Consider the following 25120-nt stretch of genomic DNA (forward strand, 5'->3'; position numbering starts at 1 on the left):
CGGTGGTTCCGCGTGCTGGCGGCATGTCAGCTGTACGCTGGGGCCGCGGCGCGGCGGGGTTCGGGAGGGCCCTGTGGCCGGCGGGAACCCCCGGCCTCCTGGCCGAGGAAGGTAATGAAGGGGAGTCCCGGAACCGCTGCCCTGCCCCCCCCACCCGCGGCCGTGACCTCTGGCTTCTCGACCCTCGGGATCCAGCTTCCTCCGACACTTGCCCTTTGATCTTGGGAGTTCTGGGGAACCCAGTGACTCGACCCCGCTTTCACGCGCCCTTGGCCCACTCTCCGGACAGGGGTCGGCGGGGCACTTTGATCTTCGACCCTTGATTTCTTTTGGAGCCCCATGACCCACTATTTACGGTTTAGGGTTTTTAACCTTTGAATTGTCTGTGCCTTAGTTCGACGAACCTTTTATCCTGTACCCCACGCCCCACTTTTCTTTTTTCCTTTGCCCGTGGTGTCCCCTTCACTTTTGTCCTGTTAGTTTCTTTCCAGTGTGAGACCGGTGACCACTGACAGTTCCCACTGCCTTTAGGGTTCCTTTGCCCCTGTCAGGGCCCTCCCTCCCCCACCCCTGATGCCCGCCTCCTTCAGCCTCCCTGGTCTCTCCTGCAGGGGCTCTTGGTGGCGTCTGGGGCCGTAAGAGGAGCTCGACTGCCAGCCCTTGTGAGCAGGACCGCCGGAAGGACTGGGGCCATGCCGAGCTGCTGGAGGGTGAGCCTGACCCCCGAGGTTTGGGGCCTGAAGCCCCTTCCTCGCTGTCCCCCCGTCGGCAGCGCTGCTGGGAGCCGCCTCCCTGGTTCCCCACAGGGACCCCGGTGAGAAGGGATGTCAGTCTGTAAGGTGGGGTGACTCATGGGGTCCCGCTCTCTGGTGGTCCGAGGGCTCCCACGGTGAAGCGAGTGCTGTACACAGCGAGCTCTTGTAGTTCCCTCGTCCCAGCAGGGGCTCCCCCTTTCCAGATGAGACAGTCGAGGCCCAGATCTGTGGCTGGAGAGACTGGCTCAAGGCCACCCACCGCTGCACGTGCAGAGCTGGGCTTTGAGCTGTGACATGACCAAGCTCAGTGGTCCTGGCTCAGCTTCCTGGGCTTGGGCGCACGATGGGGTCTACTCGTGGTCCTTGTCACCTGGGATGGACAGCCAGGTCCTGGCGGCCTCTGTAGCAAGTGGGGGGGCATCTGTCCTTCTCGCCGCCTCACTGTCCTCTCCCTCCCAGACGTCCAGTGCCTCCTGCTTCCCCTCCTGTCCCTTGTCCAGTGTGTGTCCAGCAGCCAGGAGTGGGGTGGGGGAGGCTTTGAAAAACAACACCTAATTTCAGAAAACCCCAAACACGCAGATCTGAAGCCACAGGTCCCATGGGCTTCAAGAGCAACCTTCTTTCGTTTCTCACCCATCTCATTATTTTAAAGCTAAGCCCAGGGTCTGGAAATCTGAATCACTTCACCTCACTCCCCAGCCTTGAACCATCCAACCGTTTCCTCTCTCACAGAATAATCTCCAGACCCCCACTGAGGGCCGTAGACCTCCAGGCCTTTGCCTACCTCCTCGGCTTCTGGCATCAGGAGCTTTGCACCTGCCTGTCCTGGGTCAGCCCCCAGGTGGCTTGGATGCGGCCGCCTCCAAGGGAAACCTGTGCCCACATCCTGCTTCTGCCTCGTGTCCTGCCCGACGCTTTGCCGCCGGCCACTGTCCCACACGTGCAGAAAGGGTCTGCTGAGTCTCCGGACACGGAGGCTAGGGCTGCGCCTGTGTTTCTGCTCTGGGCCAGCTCTCTCTGGGGCCGATGTTGTAGTGAGACAGGTGCAGGCAGGAGGTGGATACCCTTGGTCCTCACGTTCGCGGATTCTGTGTTTGCAAAGTCTCCTACCAGCTGAACTTGTAACCCCAAAGCCGATGCACACCTTCCCAGCTGAGGTGGAACCGGGCGAAGCCCTGTCAACAGGCATCCTTTTCAGGGTGTATCTGGTGCCACGTTTTTGCATTTTGTGCTGTTCGTTGGTGTTTCTGCAGTTTAAAATGGCCCCAGACCTGGTGCTGGGGTGCTGTCTAGTTTCCTCAGCTCAACGGGGCTGTGACGTGCCTTTTGTAGAAAATCTGCATGTTCGACAAGCTTTGTTGAGGGGTGAGATGTAGGAGTGTTGGCTGTGAGTTCAATGTTAGTGAATTAGCAATACATAGGAAATAAGATATCTCAGATGAGAACTCACAAAACAGTGTTATGTGTGGACCTGTTGGTGGAAATATGACCACGGGCTCTCAGGAGCCCCGTGTTTGCCTGGGAGTGGTGGTTCCCTGTTCACCAGCTCAGTGGCCTGAAACTCTGTAGAACAGAACTGCCCCAGGTCCTGAGAGCTGACTGTCCTTGAAGTGGCACAGGGCGGCGGCGGGCTGTGAATTGTCTGTGTGTGGGGTGGTGGGGTGTGGGGGTAATGGCACGTGCAAAGGCCTGAGGCCATTACGGATGGAGTGGGGGTGGGAGGGGCAGGGAGGCGCCGGCACCCGGGTGGATTTTGAAGGCAGAGCCCTGAGGAGGCGCTCACGGGCTGCATGTAGAGGGGGAGAGTCACAGACGACCTGTGACTTTTGTTCAGGCTGGGAAGGACAGAGCTTGGCGGGGGTGGGGGAAGACGCAGAGAGGCAGGTTGTGGGCAACACCGGGAGCCTGTTCGGGACGTTGGGTTTGAGTGGCTCGGGTGGATGGGTGCTGGTTGGGTGGGCGGGGCGTGCGTGGCCAACGAGGTAAGTCTAGGGACGTTGTCGGTGGTCAGCAGACACACGGGGCTGAGGTCTGTCGCCTCCTGGGCAGCGGGGTCCCCTGACGTCTCGCCCTCTGCCCCACAGTGCTCAAGGCGCGGGTGCGGCAGCTGCAGGCCGAGGGCATGGCAGAGGTGACGGTGAAGAGGGTGGCCAAGAGGGTGGCCGTGGCTCGAGCCCCGGAGGCTGGCGGCGCCCAGCCACCCAGGCAGGCCCCGGCCGGGGCCAAGGGGGCCGGGGCCAAGGGCGCCGCCGCCACACTCAGCAGCCGCTGGGCGCAGAAACTGGACAGCGATCAGCAGCTGATGGAGAAGCGCAAGCAGCGGCTGGAGGGGAAGCTGCAGAAGCGTGTGGAGAAGGGGGCCTGGCAAAAGCAGCTGCGCCTGGAGCCCCGGCTGCTGAGCAGGAAGCTGGCGAGCCAGCTGCAGCACTGGGAGCAGGGGGCGCCCCGGAGCCCGTGGGAGGAGCAGCTGGCACAGCTGCTGCAGGAGGCCCCACACAGGCTGAGCAGCGAGGCGGCGGCGGCTCCGGCGGACAGAGGCCCCGAGTCGCGGCTGGAGGGCCAGCAGCAGAGGCTCCTGTCCTTCTTTGAGTGCTGCCTGCTCACGGGCCACCTGCCCCTGGCCCACCACGTGCTGGTCACCCACCACAGCAAGTCCCAGCAGCAGCGGCTGCTCACGCTCTCCATGTACAACATGGTCATGCTCGGCTGGGCTCGCCAGGTGAGTGACTGGGCCCAGGGAGCGAGTGCCCCAGGGTCGGAGGCAGAAGCCAACTTGAGGGCACTTAGATTCGAACCCTTGTCTTTTAGCTCCAGGGCTCAGGCCTTTGTCTTTTATTGTTTTAATAATTCTTTAGGCTTGTCGATTATGAGTCACACGTGGCCTTCAAAGCAAAGTGTGAAAATGACCAAAAGGTCAGGAAGAAGCTGTGCTCTGGTTCAGAGCATTTCCTTCTGGTTACTTGACCACGGCTCTAGTGCGAGGGGCGCTGCAGACCCTCCCTGGGGCTGCGACCTCAGTGCTTTCCATCTGGCTTGTTCTCGTCTCGAGGTTCCTAGGTGGGCTCCTTCTTTTTAATGCAGACATTCACAGCTGTGAATTTCCCTCTGGGAACAACTTTAGCTGCTTCCCTCTCCCACGTCTTCTGTTTTCACCTGCGACTCCTCCTCTGACCTGTGGCTGCTTAGGAGTGTTGCTTAAGCGCCCTTGCTGTGAAAACTTCCCCAACGCCCTCCCTCCCGTGGGTCTGCGACCTCATTTGAGGAGCAGCAGGGAAAGCGTTAGTGCCGGGCAATCAAGGGAAACAGTTGTGTGGAGACACAGGTGCAACTCACTAAGGCAGGTTGGCGGCAGGGACTTCGCTGTGCTGACTCACGCACAGAACGCGGCCCAGAGCTGCCTGATAGCGCTGGGAGGCTCCCAAGGCCTCCACAGCGACAGTCACGGGGGGCTTCTTGCCTGCATTGTCTTTGCAGGAGGGCACTCAGTTCCAGGAGTTAGTCTGCCTTCCCAGGTGTCTGGCCTCTGCCGTCCCCCCCACAAAGCGTCCTGTTACAGCAGCATATTTCTGATTAGATGAGCTTCCTGGGGCTGCCGAACAAATGAACAAACTGGGAGGCTTAAAGTAGCAGAAGTTTGTTTTCTTTTAGTCCCAGCGGCCAGACGTCCGAGGTCAGGGCGTGGCAGGGCCCCACTCCCTCTGGAGGCTCCAGGGGAGGGCGCTTCGTGCCTCTGCCAGCTCCTGGGTCTGCGATGTCCCTTGGGCTGTGACCGCGTCCCTCTGATCTCTGCCTCAGTGCTCACACGGCCTCCTCCAGTGTGACCTCATCCTAACTGCACCTGACCTCATCTAACTGACCTCATCCTAACTGCACCCTGCACCTGCAGGGACCCGGCTTCCAAATAAGGCCCTTTTCTGAGGTTCCAGGTGGATGTGAGTTTGGGGGGCCCTAGGCAGCCAGCCTATGTCGGGCAGGCCCGGCTGCCACCCAGACCTGAGTTTAGTCCCGTTCTGCCACGTGCTCCCTGTGGCCACACCCCCCTTCCCTCTGAGCCTTGGGCTTCCCATCTTGGGAGGAGTGAGGGCTGTGATCCAGGGCTCCAGCCTCATGTATGCGTGTGCTTAACACTGTGAAGGTTCGAATGCACGTTTTCATGGTGGTGGTGACGTTACTGTGAGTTTTTTTTCTTTTTTTTTAATAAAAGTTGTTTCCACTTTTTATTTATTTATTGGGCTGCATCAGGTCTTAGTTGTGGCTCGCGGGATCTAGAGCGCAGGCTCAGTAGTTGTGGCGCACAGGCTTAGTTGCTCCGCGGCACGTGGGATCCTCCCGGACCAGGGCTCGAACCCATGTCCCCTGCGTTGGCAGGAGGATCCTTAACCACTGCGCCACCAGGGAAGTCCTCCTACTGTGAGCGTTTAGAGGTAGGATAGATGGGCTGAATCTGGACCAGCAGCGTCCGGTAGGCCTTTCTGTGACTTTGCCAGTGTTCCTCACCTGCTCCAGCGTCCTGTCGCTGCTGAAGCGAGTGTTTAATTTAAACTAAGCTAAGTGGCCGCTGTGGTTGGTGACCACCGGACTGAGCAGCCCCCCCTTCCTGCCCCCCACCCCGGGCCGTGCAGGCAGGCACCTAGGACCCAGTTGCTGGCACGTGGTCTGGGGTGGCAGCACCTGTCAGACAGGGTGCAGGACACATGGCGGGGTGCTGGGAATGCCTCTCTCTGGAAGGGTCTGTGCCACCTCTCCTGAGCCACCAGTGGGCTGGAGGAGAAACCACAGGGGAAGTTAGCGGCGAGGCCTGTGTGGAGGGAGGCCCGGTCGCCGGGAAACTGGGTAGAGGAGTGGGCGGGCAGCAGGGAGCACTGTGGGCCGAGCTGGGGCCTCCCTTCTGTCCACACCCGGCCCCCCCGCAGGCCCTCACCCCGCTTGGTTCCCCCAGGGCTCCTTCAAAGAGCTGACGTACGTGTTCTTCATGCTGAAAGACGCCGGCCTCGCCCCGGACCTGCAGTCCTACGCGGCTGCCCTGCAGTGCATGGGGCGCCTGGACCAGGATGCTGGTACCATCCGAAGGTGGGTGGATCGGTGTAGGGTGGCCTGGCTGAGCTGGGGGCTGGGATCCCTGGGGCTCCCCGGGCACTGGCGCTGTGAGCCGGGTGTGTGTGCCCTGCAGGTGCCTGAAGCAGATGGCGCAGGACGGGCTACAGCTGCAGGGGCTCTTCACGGCTGTGCCGCTGAGCGCCGAGGAGCGGGCTGAGCTCCTGCGGGCCGTGCGCAAGGCCAAGCCCGCCTTCACCCCCCCGCGGCCGCCCGTGCCCCCGCCCCAGGTCAACACCTCGCCGCTGCTCCGGGAGATATACGCCAAGGTGAGCTGGGGCCTGTGGCCTGGCACCTGCCGGGGGCGGGGGGCGGGGGGGGGTTGTCGTCTCCGGGTGCCTTGGCCCCTTCCCGTCTCTCCTGGCGGGGTCGGCCCCACCCACCCCCATGCTGGCGGGAGGGAGGCTGCTGTGGGGGGCCCATGCCGCACCGTCCTCGGTTTCCACGTGGCGATGCAGCTGTGGGCCGAGTGTCGGGGTGTCGCAGGGCCTGTGTGCCCTCTCTAAGACTGGACAGCTACCTCCGCAGGCGGCAGGCAGCGGGCAAGGCCACACCTACCTCCCAGGGTGGAGTAGGGCATGACATCTTGAGGCACTGGGTTTTTTATTTTTACTGGGACATAGTTCTCCTATTCTACAGTTCACCTTTTAAAGTGTAATTCAGTATTTTTTTTTTTTTTACTATATTGATCTCTATGTAATTCCAGAACATTCCATTATCCCAAAAGGAAGCCCGTCCCCATCAGCAGTCAGTGCCCATTCCCCCCGCCAACCCCTGACAACCACTAACCACTAACTCTCTGTGGATCGGCCTGTTCTGGACGTTTCCCATCAGTGGAATCACACACCGTATGTCCTTCTGTGTCTGGCTTCTCTCACTGAGCATCGTGTTCTCAGGGTCCGTCCACGCTGTAGCGAGTGTCAGGGCTTTCACCCCTTCTCAGGGTTGAGTGATGTTCCCGTGTGTGGAGGGACCACATTGTGTTTATCTATACGGACACTTTGGTCGTTTCTAGCTTTTAAGCATCGTGAACCGCGTTGCTGTGGCTGTGGACAGGTCTTTGTGCAGATGTATGTTTTGGATTCTCAGTGTGTGTGTTGGGTTTCGCTATTTTTAATTTGTCTATTTTGGGAAGGGTCACACGCTCACACAGTGGCGAGTTTACAGAGAAAACGGCAGCACCCGGGGACTCGCACTGGCTTCCTGGGCACCCTGCCCGCCTGGCAAGGCCAGCAGATGCTGTTACACCAGCATCGTTGTCTTACTGTCCTGGGCCCTGCTCCCCCCGCAGCGTTAAGGATGGATGGTTTTCAGAAGACTTGGGGAAATGACTGAGATTCTGCCGGGGGGGCGGGCGGGGTCCTGGCATGTGTACGGTGGACAGCTGCTCTTCTTGACCTCGGGTGTGGATGGAACCCTGGGGGACTCAGGTCGAGAGGTCAGGCACCGGCACCTCACCACCAGCCTGTTGCCACCAGCAGGATCCCGCTGTGTCCTACCCGAGGCTGCACTTGTCCCTGAAGGAGCTGCAGGGCCTCTTCCAACAGCAGCTTCGCGTGGAGATGGCCACCACCATCACCGTGGAGTCCGTGGAGAAGGTTCCACTGCTGACCAAGGAGGTCCTGCATGCGGTAAGGGGCTGGGGGGTGGTCCGCTCCGACTGAGCTGGGCGTCCCCTGCCTGGGCAGGGTCGCGTGGGGGAGGCCGGCTGCACGGCAACCACCCCCCCCACCCCCCCACTGAGCCAGGCACTGCCAGGCATAGGGCTGGGGCCTCGCGGGCTGCAGGGTTGGGTGGGCACGGTGATGACTCCTTGTGTACCCCCTCCCCCCAGCGGAAGACCCTGGCAGGCCTGCGCACCCGATGGAGGACGGCGCTGTACCGGGAGCTGCAAGAGACCAAGGAGAGCGAGGCCCACGCTGCTCGAGAAGGCCGCCTCTCACTCTTCCCGTACCTGTGCCTGCTCAGTGAGAAGGAGGTTGTGAGGATGCTGCTGCAGGTGCGCGCGGGGCCGGGGGGAGGGGCTGCTGCGGGTGTGCCTGTGGGTTCCACACGGAGCGCGGGGCTCATGGCGCTCGCTGCCCTCCAGACCCTCCAGGCGCTGCCCGCGCAGGGAGAGTCACTTCTCTTCTTGGCACACGAGCTGGGTCTGCGTGTCTTCAAGAGGAAGCAGCTCAGAAACGAGGTGCAGGAACTGGAGCAGCGCTACTCCAAGTACCTGCACCTGCTGGCCTCCGACACCCAGGTGAGGCCCAGGGAGCCCGGGTGGGGAAACCCAGGCGTTGAGCGGAGGTCCCCTCCCCTCTCTCCTCTCCCCTTTCCTGAGGCGGCTGGATTTGCCCCCAGACTCCACCTCATTTTCCTCACCTAACCCTGGGATAGCAGTCAGCTCACCCCTCCCTGGGGGTGGGTGGGGGTCTCCAGCTCTGCACCCAGACTCTCCTCCCCCTGAGCCACCCTCCCGCTCGCAGGTGGCGGAACCGTGCCTGCCACGGCAGCATTGGGAGGCACTGGGGGTGCCTGAGGCCCCCCACGAGCAGCCCTGGCCCATGTCAGTGGTGGTGCAGCTGGGCAAGCAGCTGGCGGAGGTGCTGGTGCGGGCCGCGCAGATGCCCAGCAGCCTGGCAGCGCCCCGGAGCCCCGGCACGCTCATCCCTGTGCTCTACCATGTGTACTCCTTCCGCAGCTTCCGCCAGGTGGGCCACTGTGGGGACGGGCGTGCGAGGAGGCCGTGGGCTCTGGGTGGTGCAGGGCCCCTGGGCCACGGTGGGATCCTGCCAGAATTGTGCTGTGGCCCCAGACCTGGTCTCAGGGTCAGGGCGTCTGAGGGGACCCCGGGGCCCTCCTCCACGGCCTTTGGGGCAGCCCCCTGACCTTCTCTGCCTGCCCCGCCCCCAGATCGGCATCCTGAAGCCTCACCCCGCCTTCACGCAGCTGCTGGAGACGGCGGCAGAGCGCACACTGACCTTTGAGTCGACGGACGTGCCCATGCTGTGCCCACCGCTGCCCTGGACGTCGCCCCACTCGGGCGCCTTTCTGCTGAGCCCCACCAAGATGATGCGCTCAGTGGAGGGCAGCCAGCAGCACCAGCTCCTGCTGGAGCGCTGCCCGCCTGCCGAGCTGCACGGTGCCCTGGATGCCCTCACCCAGCTGGGCAACTGTGCCTGGCGGGTCAACGGGCGCGTGCTGGACCTGGTGCTGCAGCTCTTCGCTGACAAGGGCTGCCCTCGCCTGGGTGTGCCCGCCCCGCCCTCCGAGGCCCCCCGGCCACCCGAGGGCCGTCGGGCTCCCAACCGCTGCTTGCTGCCCGAGGTCTCGCCTGCTGAAAAGGCTGAGATGCGGCGGGAGCTGGCCCGGCGCCTCAAGGTGGCACGGGAGATGCAGAGCCTGCGCGCCGATGCGCTGTACCGCCTGTCGCTGGCCCGGCACCTGCGACACCGTGTCTTCTGGCTGCCGCACAACATGGACTTCCGCGGCCGGACCTATCCCTGCTCACCGCATTTCAACCACCTGGGCAGCGACCTGGCCCGCGCACTGCTGGAGTTCGCCCAGGGCCGCCCGCTCGGCCCGCACGGCCTCAACTGGCTCAAGATCCATCTGGTCAACCTCACGGGGCTCAAGAAGCGCGAGTCGCTGCAGGCACGCCGGGACTATGCGGACGAGCTGATGGAGGACATCCTGGACTCGGCGGACCGGCCCATGACGGTGGGTGGCGTGGGGAGGACAGCAGCTGGGCCCTGACCCTTGACCCCTGACCGTCTGGCTCTCCTGGCCGCCGCGGCACCCACCTCAGACCCATGCAGGCACCCCCCGCCCCCTACTTCTTCCCAGGCACCCCTCTGCTTGTCTTTCCCTCTGTCCTGGGCCATCAGCAGCCTCCCATGCCGCAATAGGCCTCCCTCCAGGCTGGCCCCTCCCTGGTCTGTCACTCCTGTTCTCTGTCCACACCTGTCCCCACGACACCTGGACCCGCCCGGGAGGTGCCCCCAGGCTGGCTCTGACCCCGCCGGGGCTGGCCTCACCCAGCCCGCTGCTTCCTGCAGGGCCGCAAGTGGTGGATGGAGGCGGATGAGCCCTGGCAAGCCCTGGCCTGCTGCATGGAGGTCGCCCGGGCGGTGCGCGCCCCCGACCCCGCCGCCTACGTCTCCCACTTCCCAGTTCACCAGGTGAGCCAGGGGACTCTGGCGTGGAGCACCCTGCCCTGCGGGCCCCTGCCCGGGCTGAGGCGCCGCGGGGTGGCCCGGGTGTCTGGCGCCTGGCCATCCCACTGCACAGGCTGGTGCTCCCACGGCGAGCGGCTTGTGCAGGCACGCCGCCCCCCTTCTGCGCCTCGGTTCCGCTTTGTGGGAGGTCCAGGGAGCTCGCCGTGAGCGGAGCTGGGGAAGCCTGGAGCTCACCGTGCCCCGCCCCTCGCTCCCTGCGCCTCACTCTTCCCCCCTCGCCCAGGACGGCTCCTGTAACGGCCTGCAGCACTACGCCGCCCTGGGCCGGGACAGCGTGGGGGCCGCCTCCGTCAACCTGTTGCCCTCGGACCTGCCGCAGGACGTGTACAGTGAGGTGGCTGCACAGGTGCGCACCCACCCCGCCCCCGCTTGCTCTTATCCCCCAGCCCCACCCGGGTCTGTCTGTCTGTCGAACATCTGGGTGCTGTCGACCCCACTGCCACGGCCGCCAACTGTCAGGTGACCCGGCAGTCAGGCAGGGTTCCTGGGGGACGTGTCAGAGGGGGCAATGGTGAGGTCCAGGGGAAGAGAAGGAGCCTCGGGGTGGGAGGCTTCTGGGTGGGCAGGGCCCCGCCCACTGATGCCCCGCCCACTGACCCCTGCTCCAACAGGTGGAGGTGTTCCGCAGGCAGGACGCCGAACAGGGTGTGCAGGTGGCCCAGGTGCTGGAGGGTTTCATCAGCCGCAAGGTGGTCAAGCAGACGGTGATGACTGTAGTGTACGGGGTCACCCGCTACGGGGGCCGCCTGCAGATCGAGAAGCGCCTCCGGGAGATCCACGACTTCCCCCAGGTGCGCGGGGCCGAGACTCCAGATCCTGCCGGCCACTGTCCTGTAGCAGGTGGCCGCTGGGCAGCAGGCGGTCCTGACACAGGGTCTTGTCTCTGCCCACCGTGGGGTCCTCCAGCGGGGCCCATGAGAGCGAGCCCACCCCCTCAAGAGTGCGCGAGGTCACTGGCCCAGGGCCATCAGGCGTTGTAGAGGGAACCTGGGCCCCGCCCACGCCCTCCCCTCACCCTCTCCCCAGGACTTCGTGTGGGAGGCTTCTCACTACCTCGTGCGCCAGGTGTTCAACAGCCTGCAGGAGATGTTCTCGGGCACCCGGTCCATCCAGGTGAGGCCTCATCCTCCCCTTGCCCCCCGTCGGCCGTGGCTCCCCAGACCCGGCCCCCCTGAGCCCGGTGTCCGTCCCTGCAGCGCTGGCTGACCGAGAGCGCCCGGCTCATCTCCCACACGGGCTCGGCCGTGGAGTGGGTCACGCCCCTGGGCATCCCCATCATCCAGCCCTACCACCGTGACTCCAAGGTCATGGTATGTGCAGCCCCCCCGTCCCCCCCGCCCCCCGCCGCTGCCGCGCCAGGCAGGACTCAACGCCCCTGCCCCTACCGCCCCTACCCTGCAGATCAAAGGCGGGCTCCAGAGCCTCACCTTCAGCAGCAGCGTGGACACCAGCCAGTGAGTGCACAGGGTGGGGGGCGGGGCCAGGAGGCCACTGGGGTTGGGCCGGGCCGGGCTGAGGCTCCAGAGTCCCCCACCTTGCACCCCGCCCCCAGGAAGCCCAACACGCTGAAGCAGAAGAACGGCTTCCCGCCCAACTTCATCCACTCACTGGACTCCTCGCACATGATGCTCACGGCCCTGCACTGCTACAGGTGCACCAGGGCTGGGGACGCCGCGGTGGGTGCCGCCCGCTGGGGATGGGGTCAGGCGAGGACCGAAGCTGTGGGGGTCTGGGGGACCTGGTGCCCCAGAGGCGACAGGCCTCGAGGCAGGGAGGGGTTGGGATGTGGCTGACTGGGCAGGGGAGGGACTCCAAGTGTGCAGCTGGCCGTCGGAGGGTCCGCGGGCCCAGCCTGCTGCGTGGCCTGCTCTTGACGTGTGTGCACCTGCCGGGGCAGGCAGAGGGTGTCTAGTTTCTCACGGTTCTGTTAGAAACGGCTGCTCCTGTGGGGGGGGGTGTGTGTGGCCGCACTGAGCCAGACTGCTGTGGGAGTTCTGTGTTCTTCCTGTGCCCCCCTGGGGTGGCTCGGGGACCCCTGGGATGGAGCCCTGTGGTGGAAGGGGGCCCAGCCTCAGCCATCCCCTACGGGAAGCTGAGAATCAGTTGGGTGGCAGCTGGGGGTAGGGTGGCAAAGAGGCTTCTTCCTAAGAGGAGAACTTGTCACTTGCCTGCTGAGGGGCACGTGTGGCGCACAGACAGCTGCTGGAGTGTGCGGGGGTGAGGGGCGAGAGGAGAGTGGGCGTCACTGGACAGTGGGCCCCCCGGCTGAGCGGTGGGGAGGGGCTTGAGGTGAGAGCTGGGCCAGTGCTGGGCAGCGGTGGGGTGTGGATTGTGAGGGAGGGGACCTCAAGGCGTGGCCTCTCCACGGGGGCCCCTCACTGCTGCCGCAGGAAGGGCCTGACCTTCGTCTCGGTGCACGACTGCTTCTGGACCCACGCCGCTGACGTTGCGGTCATGAACCAGGTGCAGGCCCACCCCCACTAGGGCGGACACCCCCGGCTCTCGCGCCCCTGACCTCATCCCCTCCTGACCTGGGAAGCCCGGTCCCCCTGCCCCTTGGGCCTGGCTCCTGGCTGCTGACGCCCCCCCCCACCTCCCCCCCCCCCATCGCAGGTCTGTCGCGAGCAGTTCGTCCGTCTGCACAGCCAGCCCATTCTCCACAACCTGTCCAGGTTCCTGATTGAGCGGTTCTGCTCCGACCCCAGGTGAGGCCCCCCCCAGCCCAGCACCGCAGAGGCCGCTCCCTCCCCAGGCCGCCCCAGCCTTACCCCCACCCGGCCTTTGCCCTCAGGACCTCCAAGAGCATCTGGGTCTCCAGGCTGATGGACACGCTGCTGTCTGTGCCCAAGACAGGTGAGGCCCAGGGCTGGACGGCCCCTCACCGGGCTGGGGCGGGGCCTTCCCCAGGGCCCGCCCCCAGCCTTCTGCTCTGCTCCGCAGGGACATTCAACCTGGAGCAGGTGAAGCACTCCACGTACTTCTTCAGCTGACGGCCCGTGCTGCCTCCCTGTACCTTAGTGTGAATAAAGGTCTGTCACCACGTGGGGGCTGCTTGCCTCGGGGAGGGGCGGGCTGCGCGCTGGGTCCAGGCAGAGCGATCATACGCGGCAGGCTGGGCGCCAATGCTGTCGTTTATTGCGCGGAATGGGGGCGTGGGGCTTAGTGGGGCGTGGGGGGCGCAGTGGGCGCTGCTGCCTCGGCTCGTCAGTACATTCACCATGACGGCAGGGACCCCCCCAGCCTCGCCCCTACGCTGGGGTGCTGGAGGGAGTGGTATGTGCCCACTCCGGGGCGGTCACCGCGGACGCACGTGGACAGGGACCAGGCTGGTTATTGCGTGAGCGCGATGGGGGCAGCGGGAAGCCGGCGGGCTAAGTATTGCACTTAAAAACAGATCCTCATTGGAGGGCGAGGGCGGGCGCGGGCGGGGCTCCACGGCCCTCTTCCCCTTGGCCCCGGCCGGCCTGTCCCCGCTTCACAGTTGGGGGAACTGAGGCACCGAGGTGAAGGGAGCCCCCTCGCCCGCGCGTGCGCGGGGCCGCCGGGGGCAGGGGCAATGTGGGTGGGCTCAGGGCGATGGGTGGCTTGGCGGGGGTGTCCCGCCGGCCCGGGTCGCCCGTCCGACTACGACTACCTACGTCTCCTCTATGGCTTCTGGGGCGGGCGGCCCGGGCTGCGCAATGGCATGGCTTTGGTCTGAGTGACAGCCCCGCCCCGGCCTGGCTGGGCCACAGGGCGGCGCGCAAGGGTCACAAGTTGGACGAGAGACGTGAGCGCGCGGAGTCCAGCGGGTCGGGTCCGCCGGTGGCGCCAGGTGAGGGTGAGGGCGAGGCCGAGTCCCTGCGGTCCGGGCTGGGCCCTGCAGCCCGGGCGGCAGGCGCAGGCCCCAGGCGCGGCGTGGAGCTGCTGGCCGGGCGCACCGAGGCTCCGGGGCCGGGGCCAGGGCCGGGTGCGCCGTGGGGCAGCGAGGGCTGCGAGGCGGACAGCGGGCGCGAGGCGCGGCTCAGGCGGCGCGCGGGCAGCGCGGGCCCGGCGCAGGGCGCAGCAGGTGAGCCAGGCACGCCGCCATAGGGCGAGGTCCGCGGTGCCCGGGGGCTGGAGGGCGCGCCCGGGGGGCTGGCAGCAGGCCCGGGCCCGGGCGAGGCGGCCGTGGGCGCGGGCCCGGGGGGCAAGCGGTGCACGAGGCGCGGCGAACCGAGCGCCAGGGGCCCGACGAGCGGGTGCGCCACCTGCGGGCAGAAGCTCATGGCCACGGCCTGCTGCAGCGTGGCAATGGCCGAGGCGCCCTGCGGTGGCGGCGGCGGCGGTGGCGGGAAGAGGCCGACGCGCTGGCCCAGCTCGGCCTGCTGCACCATCTCGCGGTCGTACTTGACGATCTCCTGGATGATGGCGTTCTCCTGGTTGTTGAACACGCCCGAGTTGAGGTCGTGCTGCACCTTGTGCAGCAGGATCGAGTTCTTCTTGCCTGGTTTAGGGGAGGGGGGCGCGTCAGAGTTGCCTGCTGCCGTGCGCTGCACACACGTGTGGAGCGCCTTCTGCGTGCAGTAGGCCTGCATCTGAGTGCCTGCCCTGAACAGCCAGCACGAACGGAGCCCCTCCTGCACACAGCAAACATGCCAAGTGTCTGCTGTGTATAGGAAGCTGAACTAGTACACCTACCGTATACAGCAAGCATGAATCAAGCACCTTTGTGTGTAGCAAACAAACACGTCAAGCACCTGCTTCACACACAAAGCAAGTATGAGACACCCGAATCCTGCTGGCATGCAGGGAGCACTTCCTGTATACAGCAAGCATGTATCGTGCACCTGCTGTGTACACCACGCAGGTATCAGACACTTACTGTGCACAGCAGCCCACGCAGACTCCTGCCTGTGCACGGCTGGCATGCTGAATGCCTGCCGTGTACGTAGCAAGCATGGGTTGAGTGCTTACTGTATATAGCAAACACATCGAGCAAATACTGTACAGAGCAAAAATTGAAGCGCCTCTTATAACATAAACACGTTGAGTGCTTTCTGCGTACTGGGAAGTCTTAACAACTCTTCCCTACCGCACCCCATTTTGCTTCTGCAGCCATTCGCTGTCTTTATTCCCGCACATAGCACCAAGGGCCTCTACCTCTCTGAATCCTGCTCTAGTCTTCAGCAAGTCCTTAGCCATTTCTAAGGTTCCCCCTGCCCGGCCACCTCTCCCTTTACCCAAAGCCACCCCCCCCCCACACACAGGCCAGGCCACCAGATTCCTCCATATGCCCACCCTCATAAAGTGCACAGGTCCTGATCAGGTCCTCCCCTGCCTGGGATCATCCATGGCTCCCCAATGCTTCTGACCTACAGCCCAAGCGCCTTCCTCTACAGCCCTGTGGCCTCATGTGCCTGGTGCCCGCCTCCCTCCCAGCTTCCCTGAGTCCCTGGACTCCAGGCCTCTTTCCCACCTCAGGGCCTTGGCACATGCTGTCTCCACTCCCAGAACATGCCTCTGTCTTTCTACCGGCAACGCCTACCCATCTGGGTCTCCACTTGGAGTCACAAGGACATCCCCTCCTCTGTGACAAGCCTGAGGGCAGCCACCCCGTCAGCCTCATGGGCCACATCTACACCTCCCAGCACACAGCAGGTGCTCAAAACATTTGCCTAGGGAGCAGAAACACCCATTTCCCCATCCTTGGGAAACCGGGGCCGTGTCTGGCCAAGGGAGAAAGTGGGTCAAGGAATCTGGTCCGGGGGTCAGAAGGGGCCCTGAGGGTCAGCTGGGCCATGCCACCCCACTCCTCAGGCGGCCCCCCGACAGCCACTGAGGCTGACCGCTGGGCCCACTCACCGATGCGGTCCAGGCGGTCAATGGCGACCGTCTCGAAGGCCCGCCGCATCATGGGGTACTCCTCCAGCACCTCGTTGAAGTTGTCCACGCTCAGCGAGTAGAGGCGGCAGTAGGTGTCAGCCCGCACGCTCGCCGTGCGCCGGCCCCGCGTCAGCAGGCAGATCTCTGCGTGCAGCCGGGGCAGCGTCCTCACTGCTGGGCCACACCCAGCGGCCCAAGCCAGCTGTCCCCAGGGCCCTCCCAGCCAGCAGAGCAGTCCAGCCCCGCCCCCCACCGCCCCAGGGCCTTCCTGCTGCTCGGGTTCCCCACCCTGACCTCCGTCCGCCGCCAGCACCCCCGCCCACAGACACTCACCCCCGAAGTAGGAGCCGTCGGACAGCTTCATCTCCTTGTTGCCCTTGGTGAGCACACTGACCACCCCATGCTGGATGAAGTACATCTTCTTGCCAACGGTGCCCTCACGGATGATGTAGTCACCCGGCTGGAAGACCTCGAACTTGAGCTTGGTCAGCATGGCCGTGACGAAGTTGGGGTCGGCGTTGGCAAACAGTGGCATCGAGGCCACCAGCTTCCGGCAGTTGAAGTTGACGATCTCCTGTAGGGGTGGGAGGCGGGGGTGACGGCAGGGCGCACACCCGATCCTCCATCGCACCCTACCTTTGGGACTGTTGCACCTCTCAGACCTTCGGTTTGTGAAAGGGATTTAACACGTTAGCCTGAAAGCCAGCATCTTAATAGGCAAACACTGGAGGTTTTGCCACCAAAGACAGGATCAAGAAAAGATTCCCAAGATCCTCTACTGTTGAACTCTGTGTTGGCAATACTGGCCGATGCAGTTAGACACGAAGAGCATTCAGAGACGTAAGAATTGGAAAGGAAAAAGTAAAACTATCTCTTTACTATCTGTATTAATGGGATTGCCTGAAAAACCCGGAAGAGTCAACGGAAAACTGTAACAAGGGAAATTTGTCAAAATAGCAAGTGGTTAAAAAAACCAACATGAAAACCAAGAGCCTTAAAACGAATCCACGGGGGTAGAAGTCAGGATGACGGTTATCCTTGGCAAAGAAGCCTCTGCGGGATGGAAATGCTCCGTATTTGATCTGGGTGGGGGTCATGGGGGGATTTCACCTGACGGAGCATCCATCGGGTGTGCCCTAATGACGGGGCACTTTGCTTACCTTACAAAGAAAATCGGGCTTCCCTGATGGCGCAGTGGTTAAGAGTCCGCTTGCCAATGCAGGGGACACGGGTTCGTGCCCCGGTCCGGGAGGATCCCACATGCCGCGGAGCAGCTAAGCCCGTGCGCCACAACTACTGAGCCTGTGCGCTAGAGCCCGCGAGCCACGACTACTGAGCCCGCATGCCACAACTACTGAAGCCTGCGCGCCCTAGAGCCCATGCTCCGCAACAAGAGAAGCCACTGCAATGAGAAGCCTGCGCACTGCACAGAGTAGACCCCGCTTGCCTCAACTAGAGAAAGTCCGCGTGCAGCAACAAAGACCCAACACAGCCAAAAATAATTTAAAAAAAAATCCACAGCTTTTGTACAGGCAAACGAAAGGCACTTCGAAGAAGACGTAATGGATGAGAAGACCCCATTTCCACCCACATAAAGAGCTAAGTGAGATGCCATGGCACGAGTTTACCAAGACATGGCCAAATCTATATGAGGAAACGTTGAAAACCCTCCCAGAGGCACAGAAGAGCCTTGAACACATTGTGTCCTTAGAGAGCGCTGCTCACCATCTTCGAGACGGAAGACACCCGTTCTCCCCGGGCAGGGATACAGGACACAGAGCCCTGTGGAAATGCCGCCCGGCTCACTTCTCGATAACCTGGGCTAGTCAAGTGCATTTAGAACAAATGAGCAGAAGTAGCAGGAAGCCCGTGACAAAGACAAGCAGGGAGGGGGAACTCACCCTCTAAGACACCGAAGCACATCGCAAACCTCTGCGATGCAGAGTGGGTTTGGCGCGCACAGAGCAGACAGGCCGATGGGACAGATGAAAAGTCCAGAAATAGACCCAAGCAGGAGGGAACTTCAGCCTAAGGTGCCCCTCGCCCACCAAGTCTCGGGGCAGAGCCAGATGGTTCAGCCCCACACAGCAGATAAGACTGGATCCCTTCCTCACGCCAGATTCCACGATAAATTCCAAAGGCATAGGGGGTCTACATGCCAATAATGAAACCCTACAAGTATGAGAAGAAAACGTGGGCAAGTTCCTCTAAAGCCTGGGTGTGTACAGCAAGCAGGTATTGGGCACCTGCTGTATACAGCGAGCATGTATTGTGTGCCTGATGTCTGCAGAGAGTAGATATTGACCTACTGTGTACAGCAGTCAGGTGTTGAGCACCTGCTGCGTACAGAAGGCAAACACTGAACACTGTAACACTTGCTCTGTTACACAAGCACACATTGAACACTTACTGTGTACAGCAAGCATACATGCAGCACCTGACGTACAGGGCATAAAAATTCCACACGTGGGGGAATAAAACCACAGTAAGCAAGTTTTAAAGATAAAATGGCCAGGGACCTCCCTGGTGGTGCAGTCGTTAAGAGTCCGCCTGCCAATGCAGGGGACACGGGTTCGAGCCCTGGTCCGGCAAGATCCCACAGGCCACGGAGCAGCTAAACCCGAGAGCCACAACTACTGAAGCCCGCGTGCCTAGAGCCCATGCTCTGCAACAAGAGAAGCCACTGCAAGGAGAAGCCCGCGCACCGCAACGAAGAGTAGCCCCCGCTCGCCGCAACTAGAGAAAGTCCGCATGCAGCATCGAAGACCCAACGCAGCCATAAATAAATAAATGAATAAATAAATAAATAAATCGCTCCCAATTTTCAAAAAATAATAAAAACAACAAAAAGACCAAAAGTTCTGTAGGAAAACAAGCAAAAGTTATAAACAGTTTACAGAAAGAAATGCAAATAAGCCCCTGATGGCAGGAAAATAAGAGAATCGCACCTGAGGGGTGCACCTCTCACCTGGGCGTTTTGGGACCGTCTCCCTCGTGGCGCCCTCGGAGGGGAATCTGGACAGACCGGCAGGGCCCCGACCCCACCCTCGCCTCTGCCCTGTGCCGCGAGCTCCTCCCACAAAGCATAACAGGACCCAGAGAGGGAGCGCCAGGCACGGACACCCCGGAGGCCTGCCCGCCTTTGTTTTGTTAAAAAGGCAGAAAATGGACGGAGAGAGCAGGAGGAAACCGGGCAGAGGGACAGGACAGAAGACGGGCATTTTCTGAATATATCTGGTTTTGTAAATTTGACTTTATGTAAACACCTAAGTAATGATCAAACACAGGTCGCCAGGGGCTGGCGGGAGGGGAATGGGGAGTGAGGGCCGGGTGTCCTGAGCAGCCAGGGAGGCCAGGCCGCGGGATTAGGCGGCAGTGGTGGCACCACTCTGAATACACTCGACACGGCATTTCATGCATGTTGTGGTCTGTGACGTGTTTGTCTGTAAATGAGTGAATGAATGAAAATAATTACCCAGCGAATATTTTCATTGCAGGTAGCCACAGTGCTTGCCTGCTGGGAGGCACCTCCACCCTCGGGAGAAATCCTAGCGCCCGTTCCTGTCCCTCCTCAGGGCCACGCAGGCTCACACTTGCCTCTGTGAGTCGCCCCAAGCCCCTCCCCACTCCGTCCCTCCCAGAGCTTCCCCTCTGGCACCACCTCCCTGGAAACAGGGCAGGGCACACGGCTGGCGCCCAGTAACTGCTTGCTGAGGGTCACGGGTTGAACTGTCCGCCCACCACCGTCATACGCTGAAGTCCTGAGCCCTGGTACGTGTGAACGGGGCCAGATGTGGAAACAGGGTCTTTGCAGGTGTGATTGGTTAAGATGAGGTCGTGCTGAACCCAGTGGCTGGTGTCCTTACAGAGGAGGGGACACAGAGACACAGGAACAGGCCACGTGAAGATGAAGGAAGAGGCCAGGGTGACGTGTCCACAAGCCAAGGACACCGAGAACCATGGGCCACAACAGGAGCTGGGAGGGGCAGGAAGGACCCTCCCTGGAGCCTCTGGAGTGGGCACCCCGCCCCTCACCTCCTGCAGGGGCCCGTGGGGCTCCCCCAGGACCCTCCTCCGCACGCGGACCCCCACCTCACCTCCCGCAGGGGCCCATTGAGCTCGCCCAGGATGCTGTCCTCGTCGAACATCTTGCCCTGGTAGCGGTGCTCGTAGTAGTCATGGATCTTCTGGCGGAAGTCAGCAGGCAGCTTGTGGAAGGACATGTACTGCTCCACCTGCTTGTACTGTAACAGGGCAGGGGGGGGCCCGGGTCAGCGGCCGCCGCTCCCGAGCCCCCGCCCCGAGTGGGCCTCGACTTAACAGTAACACAATACGAGATGCCCAGGGCGATCTGAACTTCAGATAAACGACCAAAATGCCCCAGATAAGGATATCCTGGGCAGGGGACTTCCCTGGTGGTGCAGTGGTCAAGAATCCGCCTGCCAGTGCAGGGGACACGGGTTCGAGCCCTGGTCCTGGAAGATCCCACGTGCCGTGGAGCAGCTAAGCCTGGGGCAGCTAAGCCTGTGCGCCACAACTACTGAGCCTGTGCTCTAGAGCCCGTGCGCCACAACTACTGAGCCCGCGCTGCACAGCAAGAGAAGCCACTGCAATGAGAAGCCCACGCACCGCAACTAGAGAAAGCCCACGTGTAGCAGCGAAGACCCAACGCAGCCAGAAATGAATGAATGAATTAAAAAAAAAAATTATTGCTATGTCCTGAATTTCCTTTTTTTTGGCCATACCACACGGCATGCAGAACTTCCCCTACCAGGGGTGGAACCCGTGTCCCCTACAGTGGCAGTGTGGAGTCTTAACCCCTGGACCACTGGGAAGTCCCGTCCTGAATTTCATCTGGCAACCCTTTCCCGCCACCAGCACCCCACCCCCAGCCCTTAGAGGGGGCTGTACTGGCCCCCGCCCCAGAGGTCCCAGACCCTTTGGTGGCCCTGGCTCCCCTCCCCAATGATCTTTCTAGAAATCAGCCCAGCCCCGCCTGGCCACAGCTGCCCTGAGCTCAGCGGAACCCGTGACGGCAGGCGGGTGGCGGCACCAGTTCATGTTTGGGTAGGAGGCTGGTGGCTTCCGGACAGCCGGGGTGCCTGGCACCAGGCCCAGCTGACCCAGCCGACCCGACTGCTGGGCACTGCTTGGGGGCTTGCAGCTGCCTGGCCAGGGCCAGCCACCGGATAGCAGTGCAGGGCCAATGGGGCGATGTCCCAGGGACCAGGCCCCCCTTGGCCTTAGGGAGGGGAGACTGAGGCTGACCTCCAGAAAGGGCTGGCCTGTGGGGTCGCACCCGCCCTCTCTCGGCCCTTCCCGGCCCACAGCCCTTGGATTGGCTCCACGGAGGCTCCCCCACCAAGGCCAAGTGCCAGGACATCCTTGCTCCCCCAGAGGCTTCCCCCGTGTCCTTGAGCGACCCTAGGACCCCAGCCCCTCCCGAGACGGCCCAGAGACCTTCCCCCCCGCCTGGAGCCCCCTGATGCCCCTTGGACTGGCCCTGTCCTGTTCGGACCCCTCTGGCTCCCGTCCCCTCCCTTGGCCTGTGTCTCCCTCAACCCCTCCTGCCCTGTCCCCCTCCAGGCTCCAGACTTCCTTCCTCCACAGAGCTGGGGGGATGTGGGGTGCCGCCCCCTCTCACCTTCTCCTGGTACTGGCGCCGCGAGGAGTCCAGCGACTGAATGAGGGCAGTGGCGTGGCCGATGAACATGGCGTAGCAGGTGGCACCCACGATCATGCTCAGCATCGTCAGCCAGATGTCCGTCATGCTCTCCGGTGCCTGCCGCCCGTACCCGATGCACAGCATGTGGCTCATGGCCTTGAAGAGCGCGAAGGAGTAGAGCTCACTCCACGAGTGGTTCTGCAAGGCCACGGGTGGGGGGGCGGGTGGGTGGGCGCTCGTGGCCCCCAGGGAGCCCCTTGACGCACACCCCCCCCCCAGGGCCCCGCCTGCCCGTCCTCCCCCAGGCATCCAGGTGGTGAGCTCCGTGTCTTCCAGAGGTAACCAAGGGACACTGAGACTCAGGCAGCTGACATGGCTGTGCGCACACGTCACAGCCACTCAGCAGCAGGTGCGGGTCTGAAGCCGCCTCCCCACTTCAGTCCTGGGAAACTGAGGCTCGGAGGGGCCAGAGTCTAGCCTTGGGGGCTCAGGAGCCCCCACCACTTTTCAGCCTCTGATGAGAGTGTCTGTGAGGCCAAGAGAATGGGAAAGTTCCAGGGACCCCGGAGACAGTGAGTTGGGGACACTGGCATCTGATCAGAGGGGCGGAGAGGGGGGAGGCATCAGGCAGGACCAGGAGCCCTTCCCAGTCCTCAGCTGACCCGGCTAGGGGAGGGGGCAGCGGGCCCCGTTCAGGAAACAGGACCACATGCCTGGGTGTCCGGCCAGACAGTGAGCTGCCTCAGCCAGGCAGCTGTGCCAGGCGCCGGCTGGGCACCCACGGGTTTTCCCTCCGCTGCTCCCGCCCGTCAATGCCCACCTGCCCTGTGCCCCACGTGCAGGAGGAAAGCTTTTAACACTCAGCGTCTCAGCCAGGAAGTAATAGGTGCTTGTGAGTCTCCAATTTTTATCTCTCACGGCCCATGATACCACTTTTCCATTTGAGGGCTATGATATAAAACTGTCTTTTAAATACATGTATGCAAATTAAAAAGTGGAATGCATCGCAAAGCACAGTAAGCAGATGATGCGATCCCTGGGGGGCAGAAACTGTCCTATAGCCCTCAAACGGTCAAAGATCTCCATGGTCCCGGGGTCTGCAAGGCAAGGCTCGAAGTCGGATAGCAGCCCACAGGGGCGCTCACCCCCAGAGGAGTGTTTCAGGCGCCGTGCGCTCCGGGAGCGGATGTGGGGTGGGGGGCTCGGGGCTCACCACCATGCCGTTGATGGAGACCCAGCAGTTGCGCGGGAAGTCCTGCAGCATCGGCACTAGGAACTGCAGGCAGCCGTCCCAGTGGCACAGGAGCAGCATCATGCTGATGAGGTTGCAGATGCGCATGACCGCGCTGGCCAGGTCATAGGTCATGTGGAAGATCTGGCGGGTGGGGCGGCGTCCGTGAGAGTCCCGCAGACGGTGTGAGAGGGAGAGGCCTCCGCCCACGGCCTCTTGCGACCCGGGCAGTGGGAGGACGAAGCCCTCCGCAGGGCCCACTCCCCTTGGGAGCCGCCCCACCTCACCACGCCCCCCACGCGGCCGGTGGGGCCCCCGCTCCTGTGAGACCCGTTGCCTTTCAAGGTAATGCAGCACCCTAGACTAGAGCACATGGCCCCCTGCTCGGCCTGCCGCCCCGGGCGCCCAAATCTCTCTGCCTGGTCGCCTGCCCACTGCCCTCTCCCAGGACCACGGCCTCTTTCCGCAGCCTTGTCCCCACCCACTCCCCGCCTCGGAGCCTAGCTGCTGTCCTGGACAGTGGCGGCGACTCTGAGCCCGCGTGGTGGCCGCGGGCTTCAGGAATCAGGTCACACTCAGTCCAGAGGCGGGTCTGAACTTGGGGGAGAGGGGCGTGATTTCGCTTCTCGGAGCCTCAGTTTCCCCGTTGCCACCGGGGCTGTGGAGTATGCCTCTTACAGGGTAGAAGGAAGGAGAGCGGTGCGGATGCGTTAAGCGTCCATGCTGCGCTCCCTGTGACCCCCCGACCCTCCACCGGGTACAAGCTCCTGTGACCGCGCCCCGTGCCCCCCGCCCCCGCCCCGAGGCCCAGGTTCCACCCCTAAGGTTCCTAGGCCCCTCACTGCAGTCCCTGTAACTCCGCCCAGTGCCCCACCCAATGACCCCGCTCGTTTGCCTGTATCCCCACCTGTCCTCTCACTGTGACCATGTCCCTGGACCCCGGTAGCCCCGCCCAGAGTCTCCCATCATGGCCCCGCCTTTTTGTTCCTGGTGCCTCCTTGCCCCCCTCCTGCAGCCAATGGCCGGGTCCCATCACGGCATCCTCACCCATCACCACCCCCTCGCTCATCACAACCCCGCGCCCCTACATCCTAGCCCCGCTCCAGCCCATCACGACCCCACAGACCCCACGCCCGCATCCGCATCACCACTCCTCCTCGCTCATCACGACCCTGCCCACTCCCACGACCCCGCCCCTGCGCCAACGTGCAGCCGTGCTCACCTCCTCCCATTGGTGGATGTAGCGGATGAGGCGCGACAGGCGGAGCAGGCGCAGCAGGCTGAGGATCTTGGTGAAGCGCACGATGCGCAGGGCGCGCGCCGTCTTGTAGACCTCGGAGTCGATGCCCTTCTCTACGATGAGGAAGATGTAGTCCACGGGGATGGAGGACACGAAGTCTACCACGAACCACGTGCGCAGGTACTTCTTCTTGATCTTCTCGGGGTCCAGGATGATCTCCGTGTTGTCCTCGATCACGATGCCCGTGCGGAAGTTCAGCACCAGGTCCATGAGGAAGAATGTGTCCGAGACCACGTTGAACACAATCCACGGGGCCGTGGTCTCGTCCTTGAAGAAGGTGATGCCCACGGGGATGATGATGAGGTTTCCCACCATGAAGAGCAGCATGGTGAAGTCCCAGTAGAACCTGGGGGCGAGGTGCAGCCGGTCACGCGGTCACACCTCCACCTTTGCGCGGGGCCCTGCGCGGGGCCCTCCGCGGAGCCTGCCTGCCCCACCACACGCGCATGCGCCTTTGAAGACCAGCCCAGCGCTCGCCTCCTCCGGCAAAGCTGAGACTTTGGCCTCGGCTACTGTGGACCCCGCCTCCAGGAAGCCCTCCCAAGCCCCAGACAGCACTGCTGGGCTCCCCCAGCCCAGGTCCCTCTCTCTGGCCCAGCCTGACCTTCTCTCCTTGAAGAAGCCGGAGACCTGGAAGAGTCCAAGAGGCCGCTCAAAAATTGACTAAATGTTTCCCAGGACCAAGAAGGCCCAACGTGCCTGGCACAAGGCTGCCGTCCAAAAAGCACTAGGGCCGAGCCAGGAGGGGAAGACAGACAAGCGGAGGAGCTGGAGGGGCGGGGGGGTGGGGGGTGGGAACTGCAGCCAGGAGGGTTGAGTGGCTGGGCGGCCGGGGGCTGCAGGTGCCGGGTGGGCACCGGACACCCACAGTTTGACATCCAGGTGCAGGACCCCCACCCTGGCCAGACTTCCCAGTGGGGCACCGGAAGGCTGAACAGGGGGCACTGGCTGTCCATCCATTTCAGGTAGCAGCCGGGGGGGCTGGGGACCGGACAGAGGCCAGGGTGC

General features: G+C 62.9%; 2 protein-coding genes across 7 annotated transcripts in view; one reads left to right on the plus strand and one right to left on the minus strand.

Moving 5' to 3' along the window:
• On the plus strand, window positions 1-19567 carry POLRMT (RNA polymerase mitochondrial). 6 transcript variants are annotated; one of them, XM_079916113.1, is made up of 22 exons: window positions 1-111; window positions 612-710; window positions 2840-3474; window positions 5695-5825; window positions 5926-6118; window positions 7328-7480; window positions 7684-7848; window positions 7939-8094; window positions 8321-8545; window positions 8748-9554; window positions 9893-10015; window positions 10296-10418; window positions 10684-10863; window positions 11099-11185; window positions 11269-11382; window positions 11474-11526; window positions 11625-11723; window positions 12463-12535; window positions 12686-12777; window positions 12864-12925; window positions 13013-13101; window positions 19414-19567. In XM_079916113.1, exons 1-21 carry the CDS (start codon window positions 24-26, stop codon window positions 13060-13062), a joined length of 3708 nt encoding a protein of 1235 aa, XP_079772239.1. In that variant the 5' UTR covers window positions 1-23; the 3' UTR covers window positions 13063-13101; window positions 19414-19567. The 6 variants fall into 6 exon arrangements, 4 of the variants coding, with proteins under 4 accessions (XP_079772239.1, XP_079772240.1, XP_079772241.1 ...); XM_079916114.1 differs by having other exon boundaries at window positions 7331-7480; XM_079916115.1 differs by lacking the exon at window positions 11269-11382.
• Window positions 13443-25120, minus strand: part of HCN2 (hyperpolarization activated cyclic nucleotide gated potassium and sodium channel 2) — a gene marked incomplete at its 5' end in the record, with an annotated part of 20731 nt that continues 9053 nt past the window's right edge. Inside the window, 7 exons of the mRNA XM_079916117.1 lie at window positions 13443-14537; window positions 15896-16060; window positions 16250-16490; window positions 20014-20160; window positions 21561-21779; window positions 22795-22956; window positions 24035-24458. Coding sequence (XP_079772243.1) covers window positions 13822-14537; window positions 15896-16060; window positions 16250-16490; window positions 20014-20160; window positions 21561-21779; window positions 22795-22956; window positions 24035-24458 — 2074 coding nt within the window. The 3' untranslated portion in view covers window positions 13443-13821. The remainder of the gene's footprint in view (window positions 14538-15895; window positions 16061-16249; window positions 16491-20013; window positions 20161-21560; window positions 21780-22794; window positions 22957-24034; window positions 24459-25120) is intronic.

This window comes from Stenella coeruleoalba, assembly GCF_951394435.1.
Source record: "Stenella coeruleoalba genome assembly, chromosome: 3".
Lineage (NCBI taxonomy): Eukaryota > Metazoa > Chordata > Mammalia > Artiodactyla > Delphinidae > Stenella > Stenella coeruleoalba.